Source organism: Bubalus kerabau, chromosome X, assembly GCF_029407905.1.
Source record: "Bubalus kerabau isolate K-KA32 ecotype Philippines breed swamp buffalo chromosome X, PCC_UOA_SB_1v2, whole genome shotgun sequence".
In the NCBI taxonomy this organism is placed as follows: Eukaryota; Metazoa; Chordata; class Mammalia; order Artiodactyla; family Bovidae; genus Bubalus; species Bubalus kerabau.
In genome coordinates this window covers 143,469,859-143,496,627 of record NC_073647.1, presented here as the reverse complement: position 1 = coordinate 143,496,627, position 26,769 = coordinate 143,469,859, and the positions used below count along the sequence as shown (strand labels likewise).

Here is a 26,769-nt window from a genome sequence, read left to right as displayed (position 1 = left end):
AAATCAAATATATCCAGACAATGGAATATTATTCAGCCAAAAAAAGGAATGAAATTCTGAATCATGTTACAACATGGATGATACTTGAAAACTTCATGTCAAAAGGAGGATGCTAGTCACAAGAGCTCATGTATTGTATGATTATATATATATATGTGTGTGTGTGTGTGTGTGTGTGTGTGTGTGTGTGTCTGTGTGTGTGTATATATATATGAAACATCAAGAATAGGCAAATTCATAAAGACAGAAAGTAGATTCAGTGTCTGTACAGGACTGAGATTGGAGGTTTAAGTTGAGAGAAAATGGGCAGAGACTGTTAATGGATACTAGGTTTCTTCTAGGGGTGATGAAAATATTCTAAAATTAGACTATGGTGATGGCTGCAAAACTGTGAACATACTAAAAAAAAGATGAAATTGTACAATTTAAAATGAGAAAATTGCATGCTAGGTGAATTACATCTCAATAAAACTGTAAAAATTATTTCCCATAAGGTAAAACTTCAGGGAAGGCAGTATAGCAAATACTTTTCACAACAGAGACCCTTTAAAAGTGACCCACCATTATCAGACTGAAAATATCTGAATCAGATTATAACTTACCTACTGCACTGGTTTTCAGTGGAAAAGTAGATTTGAAAGTCATCAGAATTATCATGGACGTAAAGAAAACAACACCGTTCGTCGAACTTGGATATGCTATAAAGTTTCAAAACACAAGAATGCTTATTTATATAGTTTTATATCAATTTAAATTGTTGGAGAAAAATCTAGTAACAGCTTTTCTTCCAGTTTACAAATCTGAAAGTTTCATTACAGTTTTAACAAATCTCCCCCACACCAAGATGACTCCAATTTCTCCATGAAATTTAAATCAGAGGGGCATTTAATCTTGCTTATGTTTGAGTGTGTATTCATTGACAGACTTTATTATGCTTTAAGAACTTACTATATATTCAGTGCTAAGCAAAGCATATGGGAAGCAAGAAGCAGAATAAAATACGGTCTCTATCTTCAAGAGTTTATAAGGTCATAAAAAAGGTACCTGTTAAATAATTTATTATGGTATCAAAGAAATTTCTGGACTTGAAAAATGACACAGCATCTGTGGTCACATAAAGCAAATAGAAATAAACATGGCCACTTAGCTCAAGAAAGGCCTTTAAATGATATCTGGTCCATCCACACCAAAGGCCTGGATCTGACTCTACAGCTTCTCAAACAGGCAAAGTTCACTGTGCCTAGAATCTCCAGTGACAGAAAATTATTATAGTCCATCTCCTGATGTGTTTCATAGCTAGAAAGTTCTTTACCTGCACTGTACCAAAGATTGTGCAAAAGGCTAGATTCCCTTCTATGGTTAGCCCTTTGAATAAATGAGGCCACTTTATCTTGCTCTTTTTAAGTCATCTCTTCCTAAAGTCATAGCTTCTTTGACCATCCCTTACATGTTATGGATTACATGACAAGAAGTAGACACAATTAATAGTACAGGGTGATTCAAAGTGAATTACAACTAGGTTACACATGAGTAACTTTTGAAAACCAATCTTTAAAGGAACTACCACAGTTGTTTGGATAGCACTGGGAATGCTCAACACATGCTCTTCATATCACATTGGTTCCAGGGTTTGGTTCACCCCAGGCCCTTTGCACATCCCTGTTGATGGCTGAAATGGCAGAAAAAGGCATCTCTATGAGATGGTACAAACAGAAGGTTCTTGACTGTATGTTAACATACAACTTAGTTTCTGAGTAGTACATTTTTGAGAATGTTCAACACATTTTGAATTATCTTAAATTTTCTGAGCAGTATCATTCAAACACATGACTCTGTTCTTAAATGATTTCCCTCCCTTTAAAAATGAGATAAATACTACTCCAAAGAACCTGCCTGCCAATGAAGGAGATGCAGGTTTGACCCCTGAGTCAGGAAGATCCCCTGGAAAAGAAAATGGCAACTCACTCCAGTATTCTTGCCCGGGAAACCCCACCAACAGAGGAGCCTGATGGGCTACAGTCCATGGGGTTGCAAAAGAGTGGGACACAACTTGGAGACTAAACAACAACAATGTCTAGGAAAGGATCATGCTACATATAGAGGTAACAGGGATTCATTAAGTGGCCTGTGGTCTCAGAATCAGAGAAACTATGAAGGTACTGAAACCCAGAGAGGTTAAGTGATTTTCTCAAGGTCAAACAGCAAAAGAGGGATTAGAACCCACATCTACTCCAGAGTTGCTCCCACCCTGCGTGTTGGCAGGGTCAGACTCAGAGTGCAGCAACACAGTTCAGACCCAAATGGTCACCACTCTTGAACCAAATAGCAAGTGGCAGACCTCTCCTGGGAATACACCGCCCTACCCACCTGCTAATAGCAATGCCCTTGGCTCCATTACTCTCCCCAGGAAAGCCAAGTTACCATGTAACTCCCAGCTGCAGTTCTGGGGGTCTCTGAGCACTTTAACATCATTGGTTTAAAGAAGAAACACTTTCTCTCTCTACACGCATAACTTCATTTTTAAAATAAGTTTGAGACACCAGAGTTTTGATACAAAAGCAGCTGCTCTGCTATAACAAGCCAAGAAGCCATTACTAGCAACACATTATAAACAAGTTTGGGCAGGGCCACACATGAGAAAAGTCTGTTTTGGATTCTGTTGAAAATGAGAACATCACATATTATAACTAAACAGAAACATTAAGGTGATAAAATCATTATTTGTATTAAAACAATAATTACATTTCTCTTATGCTCTTACCTTATTCCTCTAATGGAAGAGGCTGTAAAATTCCATTCATGAATTTGTTTCTGCAAGATTCAAGGACAAAAGTCAGTATTTTGATCTTTTCCATGTAAAGAATCATTTTTGGTCTCATTGTATGGTGAATTACTTCTGCTATTTTTTACTTTCAGTGGAATTTAGCACTTAAAGCAAAGTAGTTTGCATACCTTGGAACACCAGAAACATTTTCTATATTGTAAAAAATTCATTTGTATCTCTAATCCAGTTCAGAACTAACAATCTAAATTTGAAACAGAAACAATAGGCACACGGTACATACACAGTGAGTGGCCTTTCATTTTCTGTCAACACACCAGGAAAACTCTAAGAGAAGTTTGGGAACAGCCCACCCAAGTTGAATGACTGACAAAGATGTTTGGAGAGGCAAGAATGTGGCAGACACCAGACAGTATTCATCAATCTCTCTTCCCCACCCTCCACCCCGTACCTGGCTAGACTACATTTCCCAGCTTCCTATGTGGCTAGGCGTGGTCATATGATGGAATTCTGACCAATGGGATGTGAACAAGAGTGTGCCACCTGTGGGCCTGGCCCATAAAACCTCCACAGTAATCCTCTCCTCTCCATTCTCTTTCCCCATCCACTACCAGATGCAATGGGAGCCCTGCCAACCCAGACATGACACAAGGCATAGATAAACTTTTATCATCATAAATAAACTGCTATTTGGGGGTCTAGTTTCCATTTGGGGGATATTTGGTAGTATCTAACCTGCCATGATTAATACAAAGACTAACTGGGATTTCAATCTGTACAAGAAGCACTTAAGAAATAAATACACAATTCTGTCCTCTTCCTCCACCAACATCCCTTGCCCTTAAACTTTAAACAAAGTTGAGCCTCAGAAACAATGTCTGAATTCTCAGATTTAGAAGAGTCACAGGTTACCACAGCAATATAACAGAGAGCCATTTTAACTAAGAAAATATATTTGGTTAGCCTGAGGAATGCCATACAGCAGTGGTCCCCAACCTTTTTGGCACCAGGGACCCATTTCATGGAAGACATTTTTTTTTCCCCACGACTGGGGTGGGAGGGATGGTTTGGGGATGATTCAAGCTCATTACATTGATTGTGCACTTTATTTCTATTATTATTACATCAGCTCCACCTCAGATCATCAGGCATTAGATCCCAGAGGTTGGGGACCTCTGGCTTAAATGACCAGCAAAGCCTCGCAGAGAAGTGAGAGGCAAACGAATGAGCATATGGCCCAGGAGAGCCAGCCACGAGCAGTCAGGGGACAAGTTTCCTGCTGTCCTATTGGGGACCAGCACAGAGGGGAGCGAGACTGGAGGGGAGTGAGAGAGGAGGCTGGGGAGATCACGCAGGCCTTTGGAAGTCATCATTAGGACTTGAGCCACCACTCTGTGTGAGAATCACTGAGAGATGTGAACGTGGATGAAAACACGAAAGCCAATCACAGAGCTATCTGTATAGAAAGTCTGCACATTATTTCAAAGAAGAGGTGTGTTCTGAGTCACTGAAAGAGAGTAGTGGTGGAGAATAGGAGTCTGCTCTGGATTCAGGTACAGAAATAGGAACCCTGGCAGATTCGGGAGAACCTTGTCTGACCCACATACACTGGCAAGAGGCTGCATGTATATAGAAAGCTCAGCCACGCAAGTTTTCAAAGTACTCCCAGATGGGAGGTTTACTCTGAGTAGCTTTAGGGAACTTCTCAATATGGGAGGAAGATTTACTGGTTAAGAAATAAAACACAGAGACCTCACATCTTTCCCTTTTTATCAAGAGGCATTGGAGGGGGTTCCTGCTTTGTAGGTCTATGGATATAAAAATAAAGAAGTCAAGCACAGGCTTGCCAGCAGTTGGGTAGACACTTTGGGAAGTGGATAAATGAGACAGGATGTACTTTGTACATGATACAGACATTTGGGTAGCCAATAGACATTGAGTGCAAGAAGGGAAAGGGTGCTTAGACACACCTTTGCAGAAGTTAGAACTTGGGTAATTGGAAGAATGAATTCCAGGAAGAGGTAAAGATAACAGAAGAGCACATGTGAACCCCTACAGGGCCAGCTTTGGCCCGTGCAATGATGGATGTCTGGTTGGGCTGAGGGTCGGGGAGGGGGAGGAGGAGCAAGGCGGGGCAGGGTTATGTAGGCGCTTGACACTTGGGAAAAGAGTTTGAATTTGGGGGACTTCCATAGCCGTCCAGCAGTTAAGACTTCACCTTCCAATGCAGGGGAGTGTGGGTTTGATTCCTGGTCAGGGAGTTAAGATCCCACAGGGCTCAGGGCCAAAAAAACAAAACATAAAACAGAAGCGATACTGTAACAAACTCAATGAAGACTTTAAAAATAGTCCACGTTTAAAAAAAAAAAAAAAAACTTAAAAAAAAGTTTGAGCTTTATCTGGAAAGTCACAGGATCCAGTAGTGATCTGGGAATATCAACAAGGTCACTACGAGGGTTTTTTAAATTATGACTAAACTCTTAAGCTGAAATACAACATACATTCAGAAAAGGGTACAGTGATCATCTCAACAAATTTCTGCAAAATGAATACCCACTGTAACCAGAATCTACACCAAGAGAGAACCTCAGCAGCAGCCCAGAAGCCCCCCTCACACCCCTGTTCCCAGTCACTCCTGTCGACCCAAAAGCAACGGCTACTCTGGGTGCGTGGCTCCTGACCCAGGGTCCTGGTGGGTCAGTCAGGATAGCTGAGACTGTCTTCCTGCTCGGCAGCATCTTAGCCCTTCCTGAGAGGGGATGTTTCACCAAACGATGATGAGGAAGTAGACTCACAATTTTAGCTTTCCGTGGTGTCTGAAGCCCCCAATAAGCATGCACTGGAGGCAGAACCAGGGTGGGCTCTGGAGAAATGGGCCGGGAAGTCAGAGAGGGGGTGCCTTCAGGATCCCCTAGGAGCTGACTCAGCCTCTGCCCTCCTACCCCCAGAGGGGAGGGGAGCTTTTTGTGTTAAAAGCATAGGCTTTGTTGCTGTTTTTAAAAGCATTGACTTTTTGTGTAAGATGTTCCAGTCACTAATATAAGTATAAATGGCACCCCCAAAGAGCTTTCCAAAACAAGCAGCCCTACCCATATGGACAGTGATGGGGCCACAATGCATCTGTCAGGGCCCAAGAGGAGTCGAAGGAGAAACACTGCATTCGTTCTAGCTCTGTGCAGCCCCCCTGCATTACTGTGCTGGGAACAGCTCACGCCAGCTTGGGAGGCTAATCCTGCACATCTCCTCCTAACCCTGTGTGTGGTGACTCGACCATGGTTGCTGGAAACTGGCCAGGATGGGAGTATTTGCACCACAGAGCTCAGTAAACATGACAAATCGCCCTCTGCTCCCACATCCCCTGGAGAGCTGGTGGTTAAACATTCACCAGTCTAAGTTTCTGAATCCTTGGCCGATGAACCAGAGCTTCATCTCATGGTACAGTGGTGCTGTCTGCAGGTGAACGTGTGCCTCTGTGCGATCGCTTCCCACCACCCATAGCCCACCGGGAAAAACTGCAACTCCATATAGAGAAGTTTCCTTTCACTCTGGGCTAATCTGCTTGCTTTTACAATCTGCAGAATTTCAAAAATGTAAATGAAAGCAAAAGCAAAGCCTTCCTCTCAAAGAAAAAAGGCAATTTATATTTCTCTCAGACATTTGCTCTGACAACTACCAAGCGCTGTGCAAAACATTTCATCAGTCAAGGAAAACTAGCATTTGCTGCTTATATAGTTCTTTCCATTTCTTATTACAGACTATGCACAAACAAAGCAAAACATTTACAACTAGTGAGATGTTATATGTACTGATGGAAAGTTCCATGAAAGACCTGCAACCATTATAGAATTCCACGAGAATAAAACCTTTTTGCTCTAAAAGTATGCTGCTGCTGCTGCTAAGTCACTTAAGTATGAAGACTCGCTTTAATAGGATCAGCTTTTTTTGTAACTATTAATACTTGCCAAAATAATGAGGTGTCCACACCCTGTTGGAATGGCCATCATCAAAAAGTTTACAAACAACAAATGCTGGAGAGGGTGTGGAGAAAAGGGAACCTTGCCCTTGCTACAGTGTTGGTGGGAATGTAACTTGGTACAGCCACTACAGAGAACAGTATGGAGGTTCCTAAAAAAACTAAAACTAAAGCTACCATATGATCCAGCAGTCCCACTCCTGGGCATATATCTGGAAAACACAATTTAAAAAGATACATGCAGACTTCCCAGGTGGTCCAGTGGTTAAGCATCTGCCTGCCAATGTAGGGGACATGGACTCGATCCATGAAACAGGGGGATTCTGCATGCCCCGGGGTAACTGGGCCACACCACAACTACTGAGCCCATGCTCCAGAGCCTGCAAGCCGCCACTGCGGAAGCCCACATGCCCTAGAGCCCGTGTTCCACAAGAGAAGCCACTGCAATGAGAAGCCCGCAGACCACAACTACAGAGTAGCCCCTGCTTGCTGCAACTAGAGAAAGCCCATCTGCAGCAATGAAGACCCAGTACAGCCAAAATAAATAAATTTTTTTAATTAAAAAAAAAAGACACATGCACCTCAATGTTCACTGCAGCACTGTTTATCATATCTAGGACATGGAAGCCACCTAAATATTCATCAACAGAGGAATGGACAAAGAAGATGCAGTACACATATACAATGGAATACGACTCAGCCATTAAAAAGAATGCAACAATGCCATTTGCAGCAATATGGACCTAGAGATTGTAATACTGAGTGAAGTAAGTCAGACAGAGAAAGACAAATATATATCACTCATATGTGGACTATAAAAACAGGCTATAAATGAACTTATCTACCAAACAGAAATAGAGTTACATATGTAGAAAATAAACTTATGGTTATTGAGGGATAAGGGGGGAGGAGAGATAAATTGGAAGACTGGATTGACACATATACACTACTATATATAAAACAGATAACTAATAAGGCCCTACTGAACAGCATGTGACCCACTCCAGTGTTCTTGCCTGGAGAATCCCAAGGATGGGGGAGCCTGTTGGGCTGCCGTCTATGGGGTCGCACAGAGTCGGACACGACTGAAGCGACTTAGCAGCAGCAGCAGCAGAATAGCATGTGGAACTCTACTCAATACTCTGTGATGGCCTATATGGGAAAAGAATCTAAAAAAGCGTGGACATATCTATATGTACAACAGATTCACTGTGCTGTACACCTGCAACTAACACAACATTGTAAATCAACTATATTCCAATAAAATATTAATCTAAAAATATGAGGTGTTTTGCTACCTCTATCAATGGAATAGTGAGATTACAGATCAGAATTTTTAAAATTCTCCTGTATCACAGTGGCATCAACGACACAAAGAATATAAGCAAGGTTGGTATCTAGTACAAGAATCCCAACATCAAGGAGAGGGGGCTTCCTGGCAGTTGAACCTGGAGAGGAGGGAACATGAATAGGGCTTTGGGGGTGTTTTTATTTGTGTGTGTGTGTGTGTGTGTGGTAAGACCACACAACATGGTATTTACAAATTTGGAAGTGTACAACCCCATACTGTTAATTATAGCCACTGTGTTGTATGGCAGCTCTCTGTGACTTATTTATCTAGCATAACTAAAACTTAATACCCACTGAACAATGGAAAGTTGTTGTATCACGACTATTTCTGATAAAGAGTTTGTAGTATGATTTTGAAACTCTTATTTTCTGATGTTCTATTTTATTTTTGAAGATACAGCTTTTATTAAACTTTTAAGACATAATTGCTTACACTCTTATTTCCAGCAGGGGAAAAATCCTTCTTTGTCAACTTGAAGACAGAACTCTCCCCCTACTCTATGGAAACAAAGACAGAAAACAGATCTATCTAATGAGCTTATCAAAGGTGCTACTTATTACTACAAAATATTTTATTAAAGAAAAACTGTGATGAAGTACTTTGGACACATAGAGATGAAAATATACCTCATGAAACAAAACATGAGGCCTGGCCCAGCATTTGTGTAATATCTTTAAGGGGCAATGAAAATGTTTTCTCTCCTGCATTGCTGGTGTTGAGTATGAACTGGAATGGTACAAGTTGGACAGTAGTTATTGAATTTTAAACATATGTAGTCTTGAATCCAGCAGGTCCAATTCTTCGCCTCTTTGCTCCTGAAAAATCTACATGTGCATGGCAGGATGTAACTGCCAGGATGTGCACCAGTGTATTTACAATAGGCTAGAATGCAAAATTGAAACCTAAGTGTGCATTAGCAGCAAAGTGGTAAAATAAACTATGGCTCATGAATACTCAGAAATGCACCACTGTGACATGGGAATATAGGGGATTTTACATTTAAAAAAATCAGGTGGATCACTGTGTGCCATATGAAAACTTTCCATGGTGTACGCATCACTTAAAAAGGGTAAGCTGCAAAGTAACAAATCTCACCATGTGATCTCACTTTAATGAAAATGCTTCTCACGCTGTCTATATGTATATTATGTATATAACGGATATATGTACACACAGTATACATATATAACTGAGCTTAGAGAAAAGCATACATGGACATCCATCAAATCATCACTGGTTGGAATACAGACCAGGTTTGGGGGATCTGAAGGGATTTTTACTTTATTCCTTATCCACGTCCTCGTGTTCTAACTTCTTTATCAACAAGCTTGCGTTCATTCATATATATACACACATATACACATATAGGTACCATATAATACAAATAATTACACACACACACACACACACATATATATACACCTTGCTTCCATATATATATATATATATATATATATATATACACACACACACACACACACACACACACCCCTTGCTTCCTTTTTCCAACTGTGATTACACTCTCTGATATACTTCTGTCACTCAGAAGTTAAGCACAGGTGCCTGTTCTTTCAAGTACTACAATATAGTTAACTCTCCTACATGAAAACTGAATTTTTAACTAAATGATACAGAATAAACAGAGAGCTGTTTATGATTGTTCTCTTACCATTTCCGTGGGTGAGACATGCCACAGAGAAACGGTCCTCTCCTCAGCTTCACTGTTTATGGAGACATATGAAGGCTGGTAGACTTTGGTTGGTTCTATCACCAGCACCTAAAAGAACAGAACAGATTCTTGTGATGCACGGGAACATGTCGCAGAGCTCACCCTGCCCAGTGAGCAAGTGGGGAGCTCTGGACGGACTCCATAGACCCTCTCTGAGCACCTACTGGTGGATATGCAATAAGGGAACATATAGAAAATAAGGAAGAATAATGGTGGGGTGGGGGACACACTTGTTTATTAGATAATATTGTTTATTATGGCCAAGAACAGCTTGCCCAAGGAGGTAACAGAGAAGAACAAGGAAGGCTACAGTTTCTGAGAGAAATGAGGAAGTAAACTGGAGGATCCACAGGTAGGTACCCAAATCTGCAAAAAATGCAAGAGGATGCAGGATGAAGTGACAGTCCATGAGTTACATTTTATTGTGCTGAGGGAGAGGAGAAGAGGAGCAGTAAAACTTCAAAATTTTACTATTAGTGCTGCATCGTTGTGGAATTGAGTTTCTCCCCCGCAACACTATGGACATTTGGGGCTGGGTAATTGTGTGTTGGGGGCAGGAAGCTGTGTCATCTTTGTGGGAGGTTTAGTGGCATCCTTGGCCTCCACCCCACTAGCTGCCAGTAGCAAAACCTTCCCCACAGCCATGACAACCAAACTGTCTCCAGACATTGCCAAATGCCCTCTGGGGATGAAAATCACTCCTAGTTGAGAACCATTATTTTAAAGGATATAGCCAACCTTTTCTAGTGAGTTGATCTCTCACTGGCTGACTTTGCATAAGATTGATGAATCTCTTAACATTTTCAATTATTCTAAAGTTTTCTTCCTTTCAGAGTATTCAATAATTTGACAGTACCAATCCCACTTTCTTTTTTATTTTATCTTCAAGATTTAGCATTTCTTACTGGAAATCTGAGTCCATTAGTAACTTCATTTGTTGCCTCAAAAATTATATCTAGCCAGAAGTTCAGCCGTTCTTGCCTGGGTGAATGTTCAATAATGGGTTTCTTGAAACGCTGAATTAACAACAAGTTCTGAACTAATGACCGCAGGTACCTGGAAAGACCACAAGTACCAATAAATTAGATTTCCAAGGAAACAGTATTCAATCCTCCTCCCTTTAAAAGAAGTTTCACTGAAGCTTTATTTCTTAAATTCATATTGCATAGCGGGTACTTCTTAATCATTTGGCAGCCACATACTTAATTACAAGAAACCCAAATGGAGCAAAATAAGCTTGTCCAACAAAATCATAGAACATGCCTTTTTACTAACATTGGGCTAGACCTCAATTTTGGTACATCTTGTTCAAAGCACAAAGACTGGCAAACATTTGCTATCTTAATTAACAAGAGCAAGTGGTTTGAAGTTCAAAGGAACTGCAAAATGACAAAATTTCAAACTCAGTGTCTTTTTCTTTTCTAACAAGACAATTATAGATTTATATATAGTTGTAAGAAACAATACAGGGAGATCCCATGTATCCTTGGCCTGGTTTATACCAATCGCAACATCATGCAAAATTCTAGAACAGTATCACAATCAGGATATTGACATCGACACAGTCAAGACAGAAGAAATTTCCATCTGAAAGGATCCCTCATGTTTCTCTTCTATAGCCAGGCCAGTTTCCTTCCTACCCTATTTCCTCTTTGACCTCTGGCCATCACTAATATTAAATTCAAGGTCTCTTTAAAAAAAAATCAAATCTGACCTGGTGGATCTTTAATTTATGAGGTCTTCAGTCTCACCACATCTTTACTATCTTTAGGCAAACTGAACTTTTTAAACATAACTGCCAGGCAGCGGTGCTCTCCTCTCTGGTAGGAAATAGGGTTGAGGTGAGGTGGTTACACTGATAGTATCAGAGCATTATTTTGCCCTTTGAGGATAAAGTCTGGAGCTATCCTGGGAAGGTACGGTGTTGTAAAGGATTAATTTGGCAGGCCTGGGTTTCCAAACTACATATTCCAGAGAAAGGTCTGGCCTTTGACTGGCTTCTGAAGCATCAGTTCTAAGCCCTTGGGATGTCCTGCCTGATAAGAGTATTTGTCCACCTTAGGCCTTGTGCCAGGTCAGCTAGTCTACACTAACATTATGATTCACGGTGGAGGCCTTAGGCCATGTTGTATCAGTGTGATCTCTGGAGAGGCTGGGGACTCAGGTCAGCTACCTGCATGCTTCATGCCTACATAACTGATCCTCAGTAAAAACCCTGGGACTTCCCTGGTGGCTCAGTGGTAAAGAATTTGCATGCTTGCCAATGCAGATTCTTTACACAGGATCAAAACTGAGACACAGGTTTGATTCCTGGTGTGGGAAGCCCACATGCCAAGGAGCAACTAAGCCCGTGCTTCACAACTACTGAGCCTGTGTGCAAGAGCCCAGGAACCACAACTACTGAAGTCCGTGAGCCTAGAGCCTGAGCTCCACAACAGAACCCTGTGCACTGCAACTAGAGAGTAGCCCTCACTCACCGCAGCTAGGGAAGAATTTGCACAGCAGTGAAGATCCAGCACAGTCAAAAATAAATGTACACCCGTGGCAGATTCATGTCAATGTATGGCAAACCCAATACAATATTTGTAAAGTAATTAGCCTCCAATTAAAATGCATTTATATTAAAAAATAAAAATAAATAGCATGTAATAAACAGTGACTGGAAAATGGAGTAGCATTCAATACATTTAAAAAATAAAATTAATATTCAAATACAGTTAATTTCAAATAATTAATATTCAAAATAAAGTAATATTAAAATAAATAAAATTATTAAAAAATTTTTTTAAAATTATTTTTTAAAACAATTAATAAAAACCCTGGACAACAAGGCTTAGTGAGCTTCCCTGGTCGACAATACTTTGTACACGTTGTCATACATCACTGCTGGGAGAGTTAAGCACTGTCCACATGACTCCACTGGGCTTTCCTGGTGGCTCAGCAGTGAAGAATCTACCTGCCAATGCAGGAGATGTGGGTTCAACTCCTGGGTCAGGAAGTTCCCCTGGAGAAGGAAATGACAACCCACTCCAGTATTCTTGCCTGGGAAATCCCATGGACAGAGAAGCCTGGCGGCTACAGTCCCTGGGGTAGCAAAGAGTCAGAGGCGACTTAGCAACTAAGTAACAACAGCTACATACAACTCCACTGGAAGAGGACAACTGGAAGCCTGCTCCTGGTCTCCCCTGAGCTCTGCCCTAAGTGCCTCTTGTCTTTGCTGCTTCTAATCCGTATCCCTGCAATAAACCACTGCCACAGGTATAACAGCTTTTCTGAATTCTATGAATTCTTTGAGCAAATCATGAACCTCAGGGTGGTCTTGAACACACAATAGGTATGAACACTGTAAGTCAGTCCAGGTTCTGATGTAATGGGAATGTATTCAAGCCTCAGAGCTCATCTCCAGAGAGTCAGCTCTGTCTGCCTCAGATGCAGCAATACACCGTAACATTAGAGTGCTTCAAATAGCGGCCACTCCAGGAGACCTGCAAGCTCAGCCTACCTCTGTGTTCTCTCAGCCTCAGAAAACTTGCAAGTTCATAGGGTTTCAGGATCAAATTTAAGTCCTCTAGATGAGGAGGAAACACAGTCAACCCTAGGTATGGCCACTGAAATTCCTATCCCCTAGAGTCCAGATTGGCCCACTGAGAGGAGACACAGAAGGGGACAGACAAACATGGACCATTAGAAGCAAAAATGTTTTAATTATGTAAGTGATCCAAATGCATTTTAGACAAATCAGAGGATAGATTTAAAAAGCAGATTCAAAACTTCTTCATCGGCTACCTCCCTGAGACAACCACTATCAATATTTTTGGGAAAATTCATGACTCATCATTTATTCATTATACAAATATCTGCTGAGCTCTATTGATTTTATGAGACTATAGCAATCAATGGCAGAACCACGTTTCTAGCGGAGCTCACTGTCTATTGGGAAATCAACTATTGCCCAACTCTCCCAGACCCTCCTCCAAGTCACATGAAACAGAGGTTTTTAATGAAAATGAGTCCATATGCAACAGTAGTTCTCAAAGTGTGGCCCCCAGGCCAGCAGTGTCAGCTTGTAATTTCTAAATGCAAATTCTCAGGCCCTACCCTATACCCTCTGAACCAGAAATCCTAAGGGTTAGGCCTGGCAATCTGTTTTAATCAACACAGGTGATTCTAATAATGTCACTGATAGAAAAAAATACATGCTGCATCTGGCTTTTCTTATTCAGTGATAAACCATGAACACATTTCCATGTCTCCAAGTATTCTTTCTTGCACATTTTAATTGCTACATAATGAGCTAACTAGAGGCACTGCTGGGCCTCCATTTTCCTGACCATATCTATGATGGGTGTTTTAGTTCGCTTCCATTTGTGATGAAAATAATTTACCTGGTGTACTTTGAGCTTTACTATCTGCTTTCTCACAAATGCACAATATGGACTGGTACCCAAGAATGTTCTGCTCTTGAGAACCTACATGATCTGAAAAAACTAACGGGACTGAGATTTTGTCTTGGAGACATAGCATGTAAGGATATATTCTATGCGGGGGGTCTGTCTGTTTTTCCCTCCCTTCACATAAAACCAAGTGAGCCTTTCTGCCTTAACTTTGCTTTAATGAAGAAGTCAGAAGGAAAAACACAGCAGTTGTTATTGTTTTTTGCATTCACACCTTTTCCTCCTGGGTTAACTTTTCAGAACAAGACTGGAAAAAAGAAAAAAAAAAAGAACAAGACTGGATATTGACATGGGTGATAAAAATGCATAGGCATGACTCACCAGACGGGAGGTTTCAGTCTGAACAACCTCTCTGCTGCCTGGACAGCCTTCCCCACATCACTGGCCAACATGCTGACACTGAAGAACTGACCTACATCCCAGTAGCTGTTCATTTTCTCCAAGCTGCCTTTTCTTCCCAACAAACTGTTCAGCCGGACACCTGAATAATTTGAATTTTAGATAAAGTTAAGACAAATCTTCCTAGTTTCTATCATATCATGTAAGCCTTTAGATAGAGGAGAAACTGGGCATTGTATTTGGGCTGCAGCCTCATGTGTGCTATCAGAGAGTAACTGTTCCTTTTGCGATATAATGCTGGTTGTTTTTGTATTTGGGCTGCAGCCTCATGTGTGCTATCAGAGAGTAACTGTTCCTTTTGCGATATAATGCTGGTTGTTTTTGTTGTTGTTTAGTCGCTAAGTTCTGTTTGACTCTTGCGACTCCACGGACTGTAGCCCGCCAGGTTCCTCTGTCCATGGAATTTCCAAGGCAAGAATATTGGAGTGGGTTGTCATTTCCTTCTCCAGGGGATCTTCCCAACCCAGAGGTCAAACTCACGTCTCCTCCATTGGCAGGCAGATTCTTTACCACTGAGCCACCAGGGAAGTCCCCTAATGCTGGTTATTTGAGCATAATTTTGAATGCTGGACTTGTGTTGTCAAAGCATATCAACACGTGTGGTCATGAACAGCTTTACCTATTTTCCTCAGTTCCATGGAAGTTTCAAATTGTTGTCCAGCAACTATCAGCAATACCGCAAGGTTGATTCCTGAATAGAGAGATGGCTGGAGCGCAAACCCTTTGCGATACCTGTAATTATAGAAGCACCAAAACTCCCTTTATATCAGCTTATTATAATAGAAGAAAAAAAGTGCAAATAATAGCACATATCAACCTTCTCATGAAAATTTTTACTATTCTAATTTGTTTTCCAACTCTTTGCCCCTCCCTGCCCATCTTTACAGATAGCTACATGCACCAATCAGATAGCTTCTTAAAAATGTCATAATAGCAACACAATAGCACTGCTGCTGCTGCTGCTAAGTCACTTCAGTCGTGTCCGACTCTGTGCGACCCCATAGACGGCAGCTCACCGGGCTCCCCCGTCCCTGGGATTCTCCAGGCAAAAACACTGCAGTGGGTTGCTATTAACTTCTCCAATGCATGAAAGTGAAAAGTGACACTGAAGTCGCTCAGTCGTGTCCGACTCTTTGCCACCCCACGGACTTCAGCCTACCAGGCTCCTCCGTCCATGGGACTTGCCAAGCAAGAGTACTGGAGTGGAGTGCCATTGCCTAGGGAGTTTTAAAATCTTTCCTCATCAGATTTATAGCTTTTAGAGAAAATCTGTGGTCATTGTATAAAATAAGAAAGTACATTAAAGTGTACAAAAGAAATTTAAAATCTATTATAATTCTACCCCTTAAAGTGAGCCACAATGTCAACATACCATTTTTAAAGTTATAGTCCATTTGCACACTGAGCATTTTTTATTTCACGGAAATCTCAACAGGTATAGGCCCTTTCTCTGTAGGCCGTCTGTTTGTTTGTATCACAAGATGGAATTATTTTTTCATGTAAGAAGCAGTTCTGCCAAAATGTTGGATCCCAAAGAGCAGTGGCATAAAGTGAGAGAAGGGGCAGTGATGGTTTACATTAGGATAAAGAACAAGACCCTAAACGGTGAGTGTCATTTTTACACTGAAAGGTTTACCATGCCATTTAAAATTTTCTTATTTATCCTTTGTCTACACATAAAAAAATGTATTTCTCTTCCATGATCAAGTATGAATATCAAGATCAGGGAAAAAAGAATCTGACCAATGAAGTAATGACACAAAAAATGCCTTTTTGTAAACCAGGAGTCATTTTATCACTCATGTGACAACAGGGGGATTAAACACCAACAAAACATTCATTGTGAAAGGGAGAACCTATCAGTTAAATCTGATCATGTCATGAAATGAGTTAAAATCTGATTCTGTGAACTTTGTGGCATGATACAAGTACCCTCAAGTGGAGCCGAGGACATCAAGAAAGTTCTTCCAACCCCAGTCAACAAAATTCCAATAAAATTGAACCTTCTCTCCCTCCCACTCCTGGTATGTTTTGGGGATTTTAAATTCCATATCCTACTATATGTGAGTTTTTTTTCCATTTTCTTTTATTATGGAAAGCTATCTGGGAAGAGGGCAGAGGAGGTGATTGCTCTATGTTTCTTATCCACAAATCAAACAGGCCCAGCTTGGGGACATACAAGTCTCTAATCTGGAGTCAGGACTGCAGTCCCAGGCTTGTGTCTGCCCAGCCCCATGACCTTGGACTGGCCCCCTGCCTCCCTGGGCCTCACGTTCCACATCTCTGAGAGAGAGATGATCCCCATGGCCTCACCAGAGCCAGCATGCCTTGACCAGAAGATCAAGCTTCACATGCTCCTGTACCCACAGCACTACCTTCCAAACTGTATGGAGAGGGCTCTGATGACTTCCTTGAAGGAGCCACAGGCCATCATTTCCTGACCTGGGGGTTGAATTCCTGGCCACGGTGGTGGGACCACAGCTTCCTATTTTGCCCCTGCCAATTATTTCCCTCCGTTTCCCTTCCCTTCAACACCCCGAATGATTCCTCTTGACCATGCAGTGCACTGGGTGCTACTGGGGATTAACTAAGACTAAAAGAAGATCCCCACCCTCTAAGAACCTATACCATGAAAGAGGTAAGATCTACACACAATTAGTGAAAATACTAACTTTCATGAGTGTGGCAAACCTAAAACCACACAAATCCATCTAGAGGGACTCACAGGAGACAGAGAGGCTTCAGATGTGGCATGAAGATGGACAGAATTGTAATAGCAGCGATTCAGAAAGGGAATCCCCAGCACAGAAAATGGCAGGAGCAGAGATGGGAGTTTGGGGAGCTCCTAAGGAACTACAGTTTATGTGGACATATATCAAGTAGTGAGAAACAGGGCTAGGGGCAGGTTGGAGAAAGTCTTCAGAGCACCCAGAACGGTGATCTACGAGTTTGAAGTTGTATTTAGTAGGGAGTGGAGAGGTATTTTGGGTCTTTGAGCTTCAGGAAAAGTAAGCTATTAATCTATGAAGGATTCACTTTACAGACACCAAGCAGAGAACCTACCTGAGATACTGTAAGAACATTCCTGGCAAGAAAGTTAAAAAAAAAAAATGGCACTGACTGAGGGTGGTGTTGATGGGAAAGGATGGTTAGGGAGGAAGCGAAGGCTCACAGAAGGGCTGGAATTGGGAAATGACTGTATGGGGAGATAAGTAAGTGAAGGTCACCAAACATTAAGCAAACGTTCATGTGGAGAAGGCTAAAGAATGGTGGTAAGAGAGCAAGACAATGGAAGCCATCCCTTATGGAGAGGAGGGAATAACTCAGTCTTAGACATGTTGAGTCTTGAATACCAGCACCAGCTTGAAAGAATAGGTAAGCAATGCGGGGCCAAAGCTTAGGATAGGGGCTGGGCTGGAGACTGACTACAGTCCAAGGTGTGGGAGTGACTGGGATTACCAGGGAACAGTGTAGATGGAGAGAAGAGGGCAGAGGACAGAGTCCAATCTGTATAGAAGGAAAGCAAAGAGGAGGGGAAAGGGAGCAGTCAGAATGAAATGAGACCAAACAGCGGTACCAAGAGCTCTTGCGATGGAAATGGATGATGTAGGCTGTGTGCTCTATCTCAAATACACCCAGGTTCTGACATCTCATTGTTTTCATCATTACTACCCTGGTTCAAGCTACCATCAGCTCTTCTCTGAGGCTCTAACTGTTCTCTGTGTCAGCCCTCATCCATGTGGTAGGTTACTTAATAACCACAACCCCTGCCAAACCACTAAGTACATGCCTTTGTCATGTTTCCCTCCCACAGGGGGAATCTGTGTCTCCACCCCTTTGAATCTGGGCTGACCATGTGGTTGGCTTTGATCAAGAACATGTGGCAGAACTGACCTTGTGAGAGTTCCTGAGCTTTGAGAAGCTTTCTGGTTTCCACATTCACTCTGTTAGAATGCTGTCCACCATGTAAGGGAGTTGGTCTTGCAGGACTAAAACCACTGCTAGAGAATGGAGGCTCCCACCAACAGCTGGCACCAGCTGTTACATGTGAGTATCCTGGACCTTTCAACCCTGCTGACTCTCCAGATGACTACAACCTTAGGGATGAGTTCAGCACTTCAGGACTAGAATCGGCAGAGGAACTGCCTGGGCAATCCACAGAATCGTGAGAAATCATAAACCCTTGTGTTAAGCCACTAGGTTTTGGAGATGCTTGTTATGCAGTAAATGATAGCTGACACACCCACTAACATGTATTCTTTGCATAACCACGAGAGTCTTCTGGTTAAAATGCAGCTCAGATTTTGTCATTCCTCTGCTCAGAACATTCCAGCACTGCATCATCTCACTCTGAGTAAAACAGTCTTCTTTTGCATTTCCTGCCACTCTCCCCCTCGCTCCTGCCTCATCATCCTTGTACATACTCGGCATGCTTCCTCCTCAGGGTCTTTGCTGAGGAGACCCCCCTCAGCTCTTGTTCTTACTGCCCCCCACCCCACTTTTGGAACAGTTATCTGCAAGGCTCATTCCCTCACCACCTACACTTTATTCACCTTCACTGAGCATCCTATATAAAACTGCTGACAACTCCCAACCCTCCCTTCCCTTGTCCCTGATTAACTTTTCCCCAAAGCCCTCACCATCAGCTGATATTCTATTTTACTGTATTTGTTTGTCTGACCTTCCTTACCAGCAATGCAAGGTCCATTAGGGTGTGGCTTCAGATCTGCTGTTTATCCCCATCATGTAGAAGAGTTCCTGACATGCAGTAAACCCTCAGAAAACATTTGTTGAATGAACAAATGAAAAAGAAATGAACAGCTCACTGAGAGGATAATGCCATGATGGTGGTGGAACAAGGTTCCAGAAGCAGGAGCTGGGAAGGACAGTGCTGAGCTTCCCTGCCCCTATAAATGCGTGAACTTGTGAGAAGAGTGTCACCAGCAGAAAATCCTGTTTCTAATAGTTTCCTTTTGGAAAAAAGAATCTGGAAATTCCCAGACCATATGTATGGCATCTTTCTTACTGCCAGCAAACAGGCAGATACCTATATGTAGGGAAAAGACCTGTACCCTGAGCTTGTGCAATTCTATTCTTTGCAAAGATGCATGTGTTACTGACGAAGGCGGGCAGTTTACCATTTGATGGCGCTGTCTCTGCTGGCATCATCTTTGCAGCCTGAATCTAAGAAGATGTCCTTGTAGATCCTCCCACAGAGGCAGAACATGTCGGGGGCCAGGTGGTCACAGCTCTGCAGAACCTGGAGCATGACCTGCAGGGCCTTCTCACGATCACCTTCGCTGTTTCTCCTGAAAGATTCAGTGATAAGATGACAAGCGTCTGACTCAAGACACAGAGTGTATATGTCTATGTCTATATCTATATATGCCTTCGTTCTGTGAAAGGCTGGTGCAAGGATGCTGTACTTTAACAGGAAAAAATTTAAATTATCTTTCATTTTTCATATTCAAATGAAACAAGTGCTTAGGATTCACACCAGTGAGTCTCATTAAATCATACTAAGTCCTTACCTGATCTTTTCTAAGTTAGACTTAGACTGTGGATGAAAGTGTATGCAGATCAATGTATTTGGAAAGACAGAAAAAAAAATAATATGGCATCCTCCTGTTGCTGGATGGAGAGTAAAGATTTCAGAAGCTAAGCCTGAATCATGAGGATGAGATAGTTTGACACAAGGTTCCTTTGGAAAAGTGACAGGGTCCCCAAATTCAGAAAGCCAAGATGAATTTAGAAATATATATTGGCATTTCTTGACCTGAAATGTCTTGCCATCCTCAAACAGGGAATGACCCCACCAGTAATTCCTGTTATATTCATCAGAATCAGAAATCATTTATATATTCACAGATCAAAGTCTTCTTTATTAGTACATTATATGGTAAAATTTTCATTTTATACACAAGAAATGGATTCCTTAGACAGCTGTTAATATTTTTTGCCACAAAATATCTTGAGTTTGTGGCTGTGAAATATTAAAAGTGTTCCTGTGAAGGTTTGGAAGCACAGTCCATCAGTAGTAAGGACTGATTAAGTCAATGATGGTTAATGCTATTCATATTATAATATAAAATATTAAACATTTCTAAAAAGAAATGAAGAAACTTCTATGTAATACTGCTATGGAGAAGTCTCCAGAACTTCTCCAGCCTGTTAAGACAAGAGAGCAAGGTATTGAATACTGTGCACAGAATGCTACCTTTTTATTTAAAAAGGGGGGGGATGTGAACAATAAATGTATCTCCTTTCATTTCTTCAAAATGGAAAATAAAAAGGTAAGAAAAATGGCTACTGATAGGTTGAGGGGAAAAAAAAAAACATGATGAAGGGGGCAGAGACAGAAAGTTCCATTAATACGTCTTGGAATTTGGCTTTGAAACTACATAAGATTTTTACATGATTCTTTTTAAAAATGAGACAATTCTTAAAATTTTGCCTAAAAAGAGAGTTTGCTAATGAACATACTATCTGAATTTGTGGCTGGGGCAAAACAAATGAACCTATGCATCTGGTTGACAGCTTACCCACAAAAGAGAAACTAATTTATCACATGATTTACAAACACAACAATCCAATTGTATTTTCCTAAGAGGATATAACCTAAGGAAAAAATATAAATGCAAAGAAATCTTATATAGTTTCCAGTAATCATACTATGTAAGTGATAATAGTGTATGTGTGTGCTCAGTCGTGTCTGACTCTTTGCCGGGCTCCTCTGCCTATGGAACTTCCCAGGCAAGAATACTAGAGTGGGTTGCCATTTCCTCCTCTAGGGGATCATCCCAACCCAGGGGTCAAACCTGTGTCTCCTGCATCAGCAGGCAGATTCTTTACCACTGAGCCACCTGGGAAGTCCAAGTGATGAGACAGTACTGGTGTTTTGAAAAAGAATACAAAAATATTAATTTAGTATCATTAAGAACCAGAATTTTCGGCATAGGAGAAATAAATACAAAATCAAAGAAGCAAAAATCCTATAGTCCTAAATTTGAATTGGAATATCAGTAGGAATTCATGAGGTGGTCTCCCCAGCTCTATCTACCAAAAAGGTCCAAAGCAATGACCAACTCAGTAGCAATAAGAACTTTCAAGCCCTGACTGGGGTCTGTAAACTTCATCTCTCATTAAAGAAACCAGGACTCTGTGAATCACTGATTCAACTTATGTCTAAGATGATCCTGGAACATCTTAACCCACAAAGAAACAAAGAAGCTACTAAACTCTTATCAAAGACTCAGGAGCCAACTTGAAAGCTTTTGGCTAAAGAGGGGACAATTTGAGCATTAAGAAGAAAAATAAGTATAAAGCATTGAAATACATTAATTATCACTAAAATTATGAGTTCATAAAGATTTTATAAAACCTCACCGGTCACTCTTAGAGGATGCTAACAAACCAATTCACTGTTTTTGAAAAATGATCAAGACAAAATTAAGCATACAGCTTCCTTTTCCCATACAAACTGTAACCAAGTCATTGATGAGGGAAAATTTCTCTTTATAAATAAAGTATTTGTGCTACTAACTCAGGAATTAATGATAAAATTCAAATATCACTATTTTACAACTTCTAACCAAATAATGGATCTAGGAAATGAGCAAGGGCCACTATCATCACAAAAAGAAAAAACAGATGAAGTACACAATCAACTATTAAGTAGTCTTTAAAAAAATCAAACCAACCTAAATAGACATTTCTCCAAAGAACAGATAGATGGTGAAAAAAGCACATGAAAAGATGCTCAAAATTATTCATTATCAGAAAAATACAAATCAAAACTACAATGAGGTATCACCTCACAGCAGATAGAACAGCTATAATCAAAAAAAGCTACAAGCAATACATGTTCAGATCAATCAGTCGCTCAGTTGTGTCTGACTCTTTGCGACCCCATGAATCGCAGCACGCCAGGCCTCCCTGTACATCACCAACTCCCGGAGTTCACTCAGACTCATGTCCATCGAGTCAGTGATGCCATCCAGCCATCTCATCCTCTGTCGTCCCCTTCTCCTCTTGCTTCCAATCCCTCCCAGCATCAAAGTCTTTTCCAATGAGTCAACTCTTCACATGAGGTGGCCAAAGTACTGGAGTTTCAGCTTTAGCATCATTCCTTCCAAAGAATACATGTTGGAGAGGGTGTAAAGAAAAAGGAACCCTCCTACCCTGTTGGTGGGAATGTAAATCGGTACAGCCCCCATGGAGAACAGTATGAAGGTTCCTTAAAAAACTACAAATAGAACTACCACATGATCTAGCGATCCCACTTCTGGGGAAATATCCAGAGAAAAACATAATTCGAAAAGATACATGCATCCCAATATTCACTGCAGCACTATTTACAATAGCCGAGACATGGAAGCAACCTAAATGTCCACCAACAGAGGAATAAATACAGAAAATGTGCTATATGTACTATGTAATATTACTCAGCCATAAAAAAGAAAGAAATAATGCCATCTGCAGCAACATGGATTATCATACTAAGTGAAGTAAGCCAGCAAGAGACAGGTATCATATGATATTACTCATATGTGGAATTCAATTTTTAAAAATGATTCAAATGAACTTATTTACAAAATAGAAACAGACTTACGGATGTCGAAAACAAATTTATGGTTACCAAAGGGGAAACATGGTGGGAGGAGGGATAAATAGAGCTTTAGATTAATATGCACACACTATTATATACAAGATAGATAACCAACAAGGACCTACTGTATAGCACAGGGAACTCTACTCAACATTCTATAATAACCTATACAGGAAAAGAATATGAAAAAGAATGGCTACATGTAGACTGATTCACTTTGCTGTAAACCTGAAACTAACATGATATTATAAATCAACTATACTCCAATATAAAATAAAAATTAAAAATTAAAACCAGAATCTGAAATAAACCTCCAGATTTAACTACCAACTTACAGGAGTTGCGGGGTTGGGGGGCGTGTGGCGGAGGGACTTACTAAATTACACCACAAGGATATGATCAGCAAAATCCAGAAATTTGTTAACTTTACATGACAAATGCTTCTTTGACAAGAAGAAAAAGAAAAAATAAGAGGAGAAAAGTTGATAAGAATTAAGAGTCTTATCAACAAAATGCAATGTGTAGACTTTGCCTTGATCATGTCAAACAAACTCAATGTAAAAAAAAAAAAGACACAATTTGGAAAATCTGACACTGATATTAAGGAATTACTGCTAATTTTTAGGTATGATAACTGTGATGATATTTTACAAAAAGTTCTTAATCTTTAGGACAATATCTTATAGGTGAAATATTTATCATTGAAATGTCATGTCTTTGCTTCATAATTAACCTGGTGTTGGGGTAGGGGGAGTCAGTGGGAGTGGGAAACAAAACTGGCTTGTGATGGTAATTATTGAGGTTGATAAGGAATAAATGGGGGTTCATTATGTTACCTTCTACTTTTGAATATATTTGAAATTTATATAATAAAAAAAGGGACGGCAATAATCCTGACTTAACAATTCTACTTCTGGAATCTATACTATATAAATAGAAACATATATACATATATATTTTCAAGAATTTTTGAACAAATGTTTATTATGGCATTGTTCACAATAGTGAAAAACTGGAGATGATCCAAATATCCATTAACAGAAGAGTGGTAAAATATATTTTCTAACAACCAAACTATAGAATATCATAAAACCCTTGGAGAGAAGCAAATCCATATGTAATTATATAGAAGAACATCCATAATAGCTTAAGGGGGAAAAAATTGCTGAACTAAATGAATAGCAAAATCCCACTCTGTAGTAAACACTATTTACACGTAAGTTTATGTGCAGAGACAAAGTCTGGAAAGATACACATTAAATTGTCCAAAAAATCACTGCTGAGATTTGTACAAGGTGTTCCTGTGCTTATGTTACTAATAACTATTCTAATAAAGAGATTATTCTTTTTAATTTCTGGGCATTTTTACAACAGGCTCTTTTTTATGCTTTCTTTCCTGAGGACCCGTACCTCAAAAGACTACTTATGCCATCCAAGAAGACAGATTAGTACCTAAAACAGCCTTTCTCAACTGGGGTTCTGCTAGAGAAACCCTAGAGAAAATTATTTGATTATCTGAGTGACTATTTTCTCCATTCTCCCAAGGATGGTACATAGCCCCATTAAGGATGTATGAGTTTATTCAGTTAATACAATGAATGCCTTAGGTCTTAATTCTCTTGGAACCCAACCTGGGCTAAGAAGGGCTACTCTAGACACTTGACATCCTTCTGGAAGCCTGCAATAATTAGGCCTCTATTTCAACTCAGACTTTCTCTATTTTCTATCTTGGTCCTGTCCTAATACATTGAATCCTTCCTCTCTTTGGCCATAGAATCCAAGTTTACCAGCCTACGAATTAGATCACTTGATGAACAGCCTACCCATGATATGCTTTAATTTTTAAGAGCCAACAGCTACCAACTCAACTCAAATATACTAAAACATTTAAATAATTTCTAGAGTCTGTTATGAGAAAATGAAAACAATTAAAGCTTTAATGTAGTACAAAATTTCTATAATTGTTATGAGCCAACTTTTGAGGTGTTCAGATTCTGAAAAGAATGTACTTAACTCTTTTAAATGCTTAATTATTGATTTCAGTCCAAGTTTGTTTGGTTGGTTTTCTTTAGATCAATTACATCAAGATTTCCCTTGAACTTTTTCATTAACTTGAAACTTACCCCTGTTACTCACAACAAAAGGTCTTTTAAGGATAAACAAAACAAAGAATCAAACGTTTGCAAAAAGTGAAAAGCAAAGGGATTTTCAGCTTAAAAGCCACTTTCAGATAGGTGCTAAATAGCTAATCCCTTTAGTGGTTAATAATCAGTTTTCAGATCTGCTTATTATTTTCACATCCCAAAGTATCCAAGAATAAGCCTATAGATAAGTACTTCTGTGTATAATCAGTCCAGCCACATCTGTTTCTGATAACAAGACCATTTCACAATTTAAGAGAGGAAGTTAATGAAGACAGTAGGGTCTCAACCTTGGCTGCATACTAGAATGACCTGGGGAGTTTTAAAAACCTTGCTGTCCAGGCTGTACCTCAGACCAATTAAATCAATCTGTGGAGATGGGATTCAGGCATCAGTATCTAATACTGGACAGTCTGATTCAGTATGTCTTCTTCATTACTAAATCCACTGATTAATTCTCAGCCCTTGTCTTTGACCTTTCAGCAGCATTAGACCATTGAGTACTCCCTGCTCCTTGGACCACCTTCTTCCTGGGCTTGCAGAATACCACACTTCCTAAATTTTCCTTCTACTTCAATCTAATTCTCTAGTTCCCATTCATCGCTCTGATCTTTTAACACTGGAGTGTCCCTAGGCACAATGCTTGGACTTTTCATCAGTAACTGCACCAGATCCCTTGGTGATATTATCCAGCATCAGGATTTTTCAAGCCATCTATATATATTCTGACGATGCCCCCATTTCTATCTGCAGCCCAGAGCACTTCCCTAAACTCCAGACTTATATATTCACTGCCTTCTAGACATCTCACTTGTGTGTCTAATACCTCAAACTTAGTGTGTTCAAAACAAAACTCTCGATTGTCCCATCAAATCTGTTCTCACAGTCATTTTCATCTTAATGATGGCTGTTATTCTTCCTGTTATTCAAGCCAAAAACTCTGGAGTTAAGTTTCATTACTCTAACACCTTTTGTTCACTCAACAAAATCTGTTGGCTTTTATTTCAAACCATATCAAAAAATGGCCTACTCCTCATGAATTCTACAATGACCACCCTGGTCCAAGTCACCATCATTTTCCGCTTCCACCCTTGCCTCTCTACAGTCTATTTTCAACACAGCAGTCCAAGTGATCCTGCTAAACTCTAAGTCTTAACATGTCTCTCAAAACTCTCCATACAAATCATATATCTGATAAGAAGTTAACATTCAAAATATATAAAGAACAACAACAAAAAAAACCCACCAAAAATCTGATATAAAAATGGGCAGAGGATCTCAAAAACATTTTTCCAAAGAAGGCATACAGATAAGCTAACAGGTACATGAAAA

The 26,769-nt window shown here is 40.3% G+C and overlaps 1 protein-coding gene across 3 annotated transcripts in view; it reads right to left on the bottom strand.

Annotated features, from left to right (window-relative positions):
* Window positions 1–26,769, bottom strand: part of MAP3K15 (mitogen-activated protein kinase kinase kinase 15) — a 161,358-nt gene that overhangs the window by 36,980 nt on the left and 97,609 nt on the right. For all 3 annotated transcript variants that reach the window (XM_055565235.1, XM_055565237.1, XM_055565238.1), the window contains exons 7-13: window positions 19,827–19,997; window positions 15,308–15,420; window positions 14,611–14,770; window positions 10,741–10,891; window positions 9,776–9,883; window positions 2,762–2,811; window positions 603–698 (exon numbers count right to left, since the gene is read on the bottom strand). In XM_055565235.1, the coding sequence (XP_055421210.1) occupies window positions 603–698; window positions 2,762–2,811; window positions 9,776–9,883; window positions 10,741–10,891; window positions 14,611–14,770; window positions 15,308–15,420; window positions 19,827–19,997 (849 nt within the window). The remainder of the gene's footprint in view (window positions 1–602; window positions 699–2,761; window positions 2,812–9,775; window positions 9,884–10,740; window positions 10,892–14,610; window positions 14,771–15,307; window positions 15,421–19,826; window positions 19,998–26,769) is intronic.